Source organism: Grammomys surdaster, unplaced genomic scaffold, assembly GCF_004785775.1.
Source record: "Grammomys surdaster isolate TR1022 unplaced genomic scaffold, NIH_TR_1.0 125946, whole genome shotgun sequence".
Classification (NCBI taxonomy): domain Eukaryota; kingdom Metazoa; phylum Chordata; class Mammalia; order Rodentia; family Muridae; genus Grammomys; species Grammomys surdaster.
The window spans coordinates 1197543-1207941 of NW_021620768.1; the positions used below are offsets into that span (position 1 = coordinate 1197543).

Genomic DNA, 10399 nt, shown 5'->3' on the forward strand with positions numbered 1-10399 from the left:
ATAGATAGATAGATAGATATGAATGGAAGGGGTGTGTGTGTGTATTCATTTTTTGTTTGTTTGGTTGGTTGGTTTTTTTTGTTTTTCGAGACAGGGTTTCTCTGTGTAGCCCGGGCTGTCCTGGAACTCACTCTGTAGACCAAGCTGGCCTTGAACTCAGAAATCCACCTGTCTCTGCCTCCCAAGTGCTGGGATTAAAGGTGTGCGCCACCACCACCCAGCAATGTGTGTGTATTCATATGAATCATATGAATGATCAGGCCCTGACTAATACTGAGTCCTTTGGCCTCTATATGAACACAGACACACACAAGAAAGCCTAGAACACAATAAGTAGAGATTAATAGGCAATTGTGGTGGCAAAACCAAAATGGCTGAAGGGTGCCTGTGGCTCCTCACAGGAACAAGGGCTCTACTGGGAATTAAATTAGAGCCCATTCATGTTACGCTACAGCAGAAAGCAGAATTGTGTTTTTTCAAAGCTGTGAAACTTTGTGCTAGGCTATTTAAAAGTGGCATGTAGAGAGAATCTCTTGTAAGCATCACCTGTCAGTACAACAGCTTATGCCCATGAGCTGAGGCAGGAAACAGGAGGTTTCCGGCAGGGATAAAGAGAATTCTAGGAATTAGTCAGAGACAGGAATAAAAAAGGACAAGAAGAAGAAAGCAGCCACATAGCTGAACCCAGGTTAAAATGAAAGGAATAATAAGTTAAGAGCAAGTCAAAGACAAGCCACAGCTTATGGCCTGGGCACTTATTAACAAATAACTGGTCTCAGAGTTGTTATTTCAGGGAATTAAGTGGATAGGAAGAAGAATTTGATTATTTTTACAGCAATAGAATAATTAATGTGGCAGAGACCATTTCAAGACACCCTAGCATTAAGGAAGCAGGATGACTGTCACTGGCTACTTTTAACAAAATTACAGTCAGCATAGAAGCCAGAAGCAAAGCAGAAAGGTTTGAAAACATTGCAGTTTAGGCAGAAAAGCCTACGTAAGTTTGAGGCTAACGAACGCATGAAGAGGTTACCAATGTTTAAAAGGAAACCAAATGCCAGGCATGTGCCATGCTTTAATCTTAGTGCTCTTTGGGAGGCAAAGGCATCCAGATCTCCATAAGTTTAAAGCCAGCTTGATCTACAGAAATTCCAGGCCAGACAGACCTACTCTGTCTCAAAAAGCAAACAAAGAAAGAAAGAAATAAAAAGAAGTCAAGAACCGTGAACCAGAACAACAGGAAAGATGTCTCAAAGACATCTCAGAAATCATCAGACTCCAGGGAGTAAGGGATGATAAAGGTGTCAACTAAGATTTCCTCTTAAGGAGAGAGCCCTGATGGAGCCCTGTCTCTCCAGGCTCAGCCATGCAGCCGAAAGGCAAAGGTGTCTGGCTACAGCCCCTCCTAGTGGTAGTGCTTGGTATTGTCCACAGGTGTTGATGGGATGCAGAATGTAAGAATTAAAAGATGATGGAACTTCCACTCAGATTTGGGAGGAAACCCTAGGATGCCAGACAGCGTATATAGAAGGAGCAGATTTTCTGGGAGCAGCCATGAGAAGGTCATATGTGACAGTGTAAGAGTGGACCCAGGGATTCCCTGCCAAGCCCAGAAAGGAAGAAATGCCAGGAACAGGCTGCAGGCAGTGAGCAGAGCTAGCTCGAGAGAGAGGCCACCTTGACTGCAACTAGCAAGACCACAGAAAGGATGTTATAGGCCCAAATGTCAGACATGGAGTTACAGGGTTTAAAATGTTCTGTGTGGGGCCGGGCGGTGGTGGCGCACGCCTTTAATCCCAGCACTTGGGAGGCAGAGGCAAGTGGATTTCTGAGTTCGAGAGTTCGAGGCTAGCCTGGTCTACAGAGTGAGTTCCAGGACAGCCAGGGCTATACAGAGAAACCCTGACTCGAAAAACCAAAAATAAATAAATAAATAAATAAATAAATAAATAAATAAATAAAATGTTCTGTGTGGGGTTTTGGTCTTGCTTTAGTCAGACGGTCCCTCCATATCCCTGTTCTCCTTTGAAACAAGAATGTTTGCTCTGTGTTATATTTTGGAAGTGTGTGACTCTATTTTGAGTCTACGGGCACCTGGAGCTAAGAGTTTGCCTTGCATCTCAGCAGACACTTTGAATGTGGACTTTTGAACAATGTTAGCCAACTGGATACTGCTGGAAATGGACAGAATGCATCTTGCTGGGGTGGAGGTGGGGGACACATGAGTGCAGGTGTCAGGTTGCCAATGAATAGACTTGTGATTTTAATCTTAATTGTCAGCTTGATAGGATTGATAGAGGCATAGATTACTAAAGGACTCTTCTGGACTGGTCTGAGAGGGTGTTCTCAGAGAGAACTAAATAAAGGATGAAGGCTTTCCCTGAACATGGATTACACCATAGAATAGACCAAGGCCCTGGAGAAACGGAAGAAAGCTAGCCAGCACAAGGGAGCTCTCTGCTTCCTGGCTGCTCTGCTGTGCCATGCCCTTCCCAGCACAATGGACTGAGATCTGAAACTTGAAGCTAAAATAAGTCTTTGTCCCCTTTGGATGTTTTACTCCTGTATTTTGAAGCAGAATTAGAGGGACAACGGTAGATTAGGAAAACATAAGTCAGTTCCCTGAGATGAGTGCTTCCTGCTCTCAGAAAACATGGTGAGGAGAAATGGGGAAGGATGGGGCTTGGATCCAAATGGGACAAACAGGACAAGGAGGAGAACCCAGGGCCTATAAAATACCTGAAGCCAACAGCTATGTAATGGACTTCTGAACTTGGTTTCTCCCATCCCAGATGTACAAAACTGTTACTTTTCTTTTCTCTGCTATTGGGATGGCTACTCAACAGTGGGCAGGAAGAGAGTGTTCTACAGGCAGGGACTCCCTGAGGCGACTTTTCATACTGCCACATCAGCTGATGACTTAACAGATTACTCTGTTAGCCAACAGGGCCAGGGCAGCTTTGGATGTAGACACTTGGGAAATAAAAGCTTCAGATTGTCTTACTGGAAACAGCTCAGACCTAAGTGCTGCTAGAGACGGGTGGTGAGAAGGGACACGATGACCGTCAGTTAACAGCTTCTGGACCAATCACAACCAGGAGCCTGCAGCTTTGTTCACTAATTCTTCTTCATGATGCTCTAAGAAAACCACCATAGCCACCGTTTGAAACGGAGCTTTGTTACTTCGCAGGTCTCTGGCTCTGGGAAGTGGGGTAAGGAATTAAGGTTATCTTTCTTGTTTTTTTTTTTTTGTTTTTTTTGTTTTTTTTTTTTGGTTTTTTTTTGAGACAGGGTTTTTCTGTATAGTCCTGGCTGTCCTGGAACTCACTCTGTAGACCAGGCTGGCCTCGAACTCAGAAATCCACCTGCCTCTGCCTCCCAAGTGCTGGGATTAAAGGCGTGCGCCACCACCGCCCGGCTTAAGGTTATCTTTAAAAACAAAACCAAAAAATTTTCTGAGACAGGGCTTCTGAGACAGCCTAAGTAGCTCTGGCTGTTCTGGAACTTGCTGTGTAGATCGGGCTAACCTCAAATTCACAGAGATCCTGCCTCTGGACTAAAGGTGTGTCCACTGTGCCTAGTGAGAATGTCTTTTAGTTTTTAACAGAACAAATTTAAATTGAAAATTGAAGCAAGGGTCAAGGATCGACTGTGCTGAACATAAAGCTTGTACTTTGCTTTAGAACCTTGTGTTCTTTGAGGGAGGGGTGTTCATTGCAGTTTACAGGCTACAAGAGTCTTTTCTGCAAGGCAGAGTCTCAGATATCCTAGTATGGCCTGGAACTTGTCCTGTAGCCCAAGGATGACCTTGAATTTCTGATCCCCTGCTTCTACTTCCTAAGTGCTGGGATTAAAGGCATGGCTGGCCCAGTTTTCCGTTTACATCATCCCTGGTTTATGTAGTGCTGGAGATGAAACCTAAGACATCATGGATACTAGCTAAGCACACTACCAATTACGCCCACATCCACAGCCCCCTCAATATTGTTTGACTCATTATTTCCAAAGAAAATACCTGGTCCTGGACTCTCTACCACACTGATCAGAGCCTCCCACCTCACTCTGTTTTGTTTGGTTAGTTTTGTAGCCACAACTTCACAAACTGAAGTCTTCAAAATGACAGTCTTCACACTCCATGTGTGAAGCTGATTTCTCTGTGTCACCTTTTTCTTTCTTTTTTTCTTCCTTCCTTCCTTTCTCTCTCTCTCTCTCTCTCTCTCTCTCTCTCTCTCTCTCTCTCTCTCTCAGTGTGGTTTGGTTTAGTTTGGTCTTGGTTTTTTGATTCAAGTTTTCTTTGTATAGCACTGGCTGTCCTGGAATTTACTCTGTGGAAGACTAGGCTAACCTCGAATCAGAGATCTGCCTGCCTCTTCCTTCCAAATGCTGCGATCAAAGGCATGCATTGCCATACCTGGCTCAGCTTTCCTTTTTAAAAAATAAAATAGAATCATTATACAGTAATGAACTCACAAACAAAAAGATCACACTGCAAAAGTAACCACTCAAATAAACACTTGCCCAATCCCAAATGCTATAAACCAGGTATAAATTCCATCTCATGGAGTGAACCTTAAATCCAATCAGAAAGTAACTGGCTACTCCCATAACATTTGTGCCACGAGTCCACCAGAATATCTTGCAGGCATGTTTCTACTGAGATATCAATTGCAGATAGATTTTCTATGCAATTAGAATGGCCGTTCTGAAACTGTGGAGCTTTGCTCATGATTTTAGACATTGGCTGCCAATTACATTTTTATGTACTTAATCACTACAAAAAACACCAATATATCTACAGGCAGGGCACTACTGAAGGTCACAGGGTTTGTAGCTGGTTGACAATGATGACGGCCTTTTTCCTCCGCTAGCATGCAAAGTATATTCTAGTATTGTGCCTGAAAGTCAATAGGGGTACAGCTTCTACTTGGGCATCCAATCAACTTCTCCATGTTTAATGCCAGAAATAATTGTTGTCTTCAGTGACAGAGCCTTACCATCTATTGGTAGAGAACAACCAATAGATTTAGCAGTAGTCTGTGATGTTTGGAGGTGTCTTAGTTCGGGTTTTACTGCTATGAACAGGCACCATGACCAAGGCAACTCTTATAAAGAACAACATTTAATTGGGGCTGGCTTACAGGTTCAGAGGTTCAGTCCATTATCATCAAGGCAGGAACATGGCAGCATCCAGGCAGGCATGGCACAGGAGGAGCTGAGAGTTCTATATCTTGTTCCGAAGGCAAACAGGAGAAGACTGACTTCCAGGCAGCTAGGATGAGGGTATCAAAGCCCACGCCCTCAGTGACACACCTACTCCAACAAGACCACACCTCCTAATAGTGCCATTCCCTGGGCCGAGCATATACAAGCCATCACAGGGGGTTTCCATGGGGCCCCATTGGCCAACATTTGTCCCCTTTATAACTGTTACGGCAAACCCACAGTTGCAGCTGTTACCTATATGTGCATGCATCATAGTCATATGAGGGAGAACATTCTGATCCCCTTTCCACACTTAACATTGTATATTCTAAGTCCATCTAATTTCCTAACAATTCTGTGATTTAATCTTTCTTTGTCACTGAATAATATTACATTTTACATGCATACCAGATTTTCATTATTCATTCATCTGCTGGTAGACATCTTGGTTATCCCATTTCCTTGCAACAGTGAAGAAAGCAGCAATGAACATGAGGGTGCTAATATCTGTACGGCAGGGGATGGCACCCTGTGGGTGTATGCCCAGTGAAATAGCCGAGTCACACGGGAGCTCTGTCTTTAATTATTTGAAGACTCTCCAAACTGATTCCCACAATGACTGTATTAATTTGTAGTCCTACCAACAGTGAGTAAGCGTTCCTTTCTCTCCATGCCCTTGCCAACATTTGTTGCCTGAGTTCTTGATGACAACCATTCTGACTGGGGCCAGGAGATATCTCAGAGTAGTTTTAAATTGCATTTCCCTGATGACTAGGGATGTTGAATACCTTTAAAAACAGTTATTGTCCATTGTATTTCTTCTGAAAACTCTCTAGTCAACTTACTGCCCATTTGTTGATGGGTAATTTTCTTTCCTTGATATTTAATTTCTGTACTTCATTGTGAATCTAGATATACAAGTCTCTTGGGGGTTTTGTTTTGTCTTGTTTTGATTTGATTTGATTTTTGTTTTGAGTTTTTGAGACAAGGTCTCTATATGTAAACTAGGCTGGCCTTGATCTCATAGAGATCTGTGTGTTCCTCAAGGGCTGGGTGAAGCCATGCCCAGCTTCTGGTAATTCCTCTTACTGTACAGAAACTTTTATCTTCGTGTTGTGCCATCTTTAATACTCAGGACTAGTTCCTGTAACCTTGGTATTCTGTTCAGAAAGTTCTTGCCTACCCCAATGTCTTGCAGAGTATTCCTTCTGTTTTCTTCTAGAAGTTTCCATTTTTAAATTAAGGTCTTGGATCCAGTTTGAATTGATTTTTGTTCAAAAGGAAAGATGTAAATCTAATTTTATTATTTTGCATGTGGATATCTAATTTTGCCAGCACATTTGTTGCACAGGATTCTTTTCACTTCATGCTTTTAAAGTGGAAACTTCTGGTTTCTTTGGAAAGTCAGTGATGTCAAACGATGGTTTGCTTGGGCACACAGGTGAAAGGATTTTTTGCTAAACAAACATGTGAAAGAATGTTTTGCTGAAGCAGACACAGGTGAAAGGATTTTTTGCTATAGCAGACACGTGAAAGGATGTGTGATAAAGGAATATAAATATGACCCCACACTCAGTGGTGGCTTGAGCATTGGTTCGCTTTGCTCTGCCTCGCTATTCTTTGCTGACAACATGCACGGAGCTCTGCCTGTGGTGACTCCATAGAGAGAAACTCGCCAAAGAACCTGTCGTGAGGTTCCGGCAGCTTCCTGCCGTTTCTTCAGCCTTGGGCAGGTTGGCGATCCTTGCGAATTCTTCTGGATTGAACTTCAGTTGCTGATTCGGGTGTGGTGATTGCTGAGCGGACTGGACTGCAGCTGCTGATTCCTGTTTGGTGTTTGCTACTGGACTGGACTGCTGATATCCTCACAGTGAAGATTGGAATCACCCCCAAAGACCTATTTCTAAACAGGCCCACTTTCCCCTGTGTCCTAATAACTTTTCTTTTCCATTACCTCTGGTGGGTGTGGGCTAAAGAGGAAGTTGAATGCTTATTAAAGTGGGTTGAGAAAAATTTATGCCTACATGCTTTTGTCTCCTTTGTCAAAAATTAAGGGCATACAGCTCTGTGGGCTTGTATGCGTGGTCTCTGCTCTCTTGCCCTAGCCTAACCTCTCCTTTCATGCCAGCACCAGGATGTCTTTATCACCACAGCTATGTCCGATGTTGGCTATTGTGATATTCCAGCTGTGGTCTTATTTGTTGTTTCTTCGTTTGTTTTCCCAAGCAATGTTTTTTCCTATGTAGCCCTACCTGTGCTAGAACTCAATCTGTCTACCAGGCTGCCCTCAAACGCAGAGATCCCCCTGCCTCTGCCTTCTGAGTGCTGGGCCTGGGATAAAAAGATATGCTATCCTTTGCATTTCTAAGCAATGTTAAATACAATGATGTGGGTCATAGAATTGGTTTTCTGGTTAGATGACAAAAGATGCAGCAGATGCCACCTGCCCATTGTACCCTGCCTCTGGCACGCAAGTTCTACCTCTTACAAGCCCCACAGCCTCCTAAAAGAGCAACTACTTGCTTGGAAGCACACAACAGACAAAGCTGTAAGATGGCTCAGAATGGACCACAACAGCCAATCCTGCCATTTCTAGCAGTAACTTGTTTAGTTAGAGAATCCCCTAAGGTTACTTAGTGTTGCCCTAATCTGCTGAAATCCATAATCTGCTGAAAGACAGACATCAGGCCCTTCCTCTCTAACTCAGGGTCCCATGGGTCCCACATAGCTAAAACAGTCCACCAGCAGCTGGAGCAATGGCTTCATGGGCAAAGTTCATGCTGTACAAGCTGGGAGCCTCAGTATGCACTTAAAAACCAAGCACATGTCTGTGGCCCCAGAGCTGGTTTAAGAGGAGATAGGTGAATCCCAGGGGTTAGCTGACCTGCCAGTCTAACAGTCTAACTGAAATTATGAGCCCAAGGCTCCATGAAAGACCCTGTCTCAATAAGGAGGAGAATGGTGGGGGAAGCCACTCGCCTCAACCTTTAGTTCCCTTGCTAGACACATAGGCAAGAGCACCTGTGGTATAACACATATGTTGAACAAGCACAGACACATATACATATATACATAAAAGTCTTTCCAGAGGTCTAACCCACATCCTTCCTGCTGCAGCTTTGCCCCACTCTTCCTCATGTGTCTCCTCAAAGCAAACTTCTGCATATGAATCTCTGAGAAGCCTTAAAATGCTTTTGGAGAGGGGACAAAGGTCAGATAGCAAGAACACCTCACACCTAACAGAGTAACCCACCACCACTACCCCAGGTGCCTGGCTTCCAGAGGTGAGACTGTTGTCTTACTGTACTTTCCATGACGTGGGTCCTTTTCGAGACAAAGGCGGTGGGTAAAGCGACATTTCCTGTCCCTGGGGGAAGGAGAGAGAGGAGAGATGAACCGCTGCCAAGTGTGCACATCTTTCGAGAGCACACACGCCTGCTTCTATGGAGTTCTGCTTGGCCCAGACATGCCCCCAAGGTACGTGCAAAGTTCTCTCCCTACTCCCTTCCTGAGCCTGACTTCCCACTTTGCAGTTAAGCAGTTGACCCAAGCCAGAGCTGCCATAGTGTCTCTGCGCTCCATGTCTCTGTGTCCCTCAGGGCAGGGAACAGGATCCTGAGAGGTTTTTAGGAGATTGGAACAAGAGGGTTGAAAGATGGCAGGCAGAAGAGTCTCAATTAAGGAGAGGCCTGGTCTGAGGGATATACCTCTCTACAGGGCTTCCGGGCCTCACAGGTTCAGCCTAGTCCCCAGGGTTCTTGTTTTACTGACAACCCTTCCGTTGCCACCAGTCCCTTTGAAACACCTTAACTCCTATTCCTATTCCTGGGGTCCCCACCCGCTACCCCCTGGTCACACTTACACTTCTCCCATCCTCATGACTGTCCCTGTCGGGGACAGCTCCTTCAGAGATGTTTAAGAGCCTGAGGTCTAGAAGGGAGGGAAAGAGGTGATCTGTCTCTGGAAAACCCCCGGCAACCTCCCTTGTGCCCACAGGGAATCATGAAGCCACTTCCTCAACCTTCAGCACCTTCCAGCCCATGAACCTGACCCAAGGGAGATGCCAGGACTTGGGTTGTGGTGGCAAGCCCAGCATGCGAGCTCTGAAGGCACAGGGGGTTCAGCTCAGCCCCAGGGCCACCCACACAATGGTGAGTAGAAACCTGGGTGGATACAGCTGCCTCATCCATAGCCATCCTCTTGAGGATGAGGGTATGCACATGAACCCATGTCAAAATGAAAGCCTGCAGGAATAAATGGCTAGCTGGGGACAGGAAGCAAGAAGTGAGGAATGCCTTCCTCCCATGCACAGCTACCCAACTTGCCCTCAGTTCCTCTGGCCCTGAAAAATCTCAGGCCCAGTCATTAGGGGACCGGGACACCGTACACTGATACCAAATGCAGCTGTCTGCATGCTGTGTCAGCACCTCCATTTTCCCAGAGCATTCCAGATCTTATTTCAGTCCCTTTTCCTCCCACCCACTAGGTAGCTCAGTCTTCTTTACTAGAGAGGAAGCCACCCTCCCCTGGCTTGGAGTGACTTCCTGTATCATCTCCTGCCCTCTGGGGCCAGTATAGAAGATGCAGAAGGAATTTAAGACCGTGGCCTTGGAAAGGATTTTCTAGACTCTCACCCAGAAGAGACGGGCTGGAGTGAGGATAAGAAGGAGACAGCCTGGGGTCAGGAGAAGTCTCTAATTGTGGCCGCTTCTGTCCCTGACTTCTCTCATGCCCAGGACTCTGCCTCAGCCCCGGGAGCTGCCTGGGTCCTAGGGAATGCGGACAAGGCAGAAGAGGTGCCTGGGAAAGGTGACCTGTCATTGCAAGCCGAAACCAGAGCATGGGTCCAGAAGACCCAGGCTCACTGGCTCTTGCTCCAGACTGCCCCTCTTTGGTTTCATGGCTTCATCACCAGAAGGTGAGTCACAAAGGAAGAAACCCCCAGAGGGTCCTGAGTCAGTCAAGGAATCTTGACAGCAAGTATTCTATTCGTTAGGTTTATTTATTTAAATATACCAGAAGAGGGCACCAGATCCCATTGCAGATGATTGTGGACCACCATGTGGTTGCTGGGAATTGAACTCAGGACCTCTGGAAGAGCAGTCAATGCTCTTATCCACTGAGCCATCTCTCCAGCTGGATTTTCCATTTCTCTCTCTCTCTCTCTCTCTCTCTCTCTCTCTCTCTCTCTCTCTCT

The 10399-nt window shown here is 45.4% G+C and overlaps 1 protein-coding gene across 1 annotated transcript in view; it reads left to right on the forward strand.

The window, feature by feature from the left end:
* The first annotated feature begins 8336 nt into the window (after positions 1–8336).
* Sh2d2a (SH2 domain containing 2A) overlaps positions 8337–10399 on the forward strand; it is a 6330-nt gene continuing 4267 nt past the window's right edge. The window contains exons 1-3 of the mRNA XM_028753284.1: positions 8337–8679; positions 9199–9353; positions 9939–10120. Of these exons, the coding sequence (XP_028609117.1) occupies positions 8646–8679; positions 9199–9353; positions 9939–10120 (371 nt within the window). The 5' untranslated portion in view covers positions 8337–8645. The remainder of the gene's footprint in view (positions 8680–9198; positions 9354–9938; positions 10121–10399) is intronic.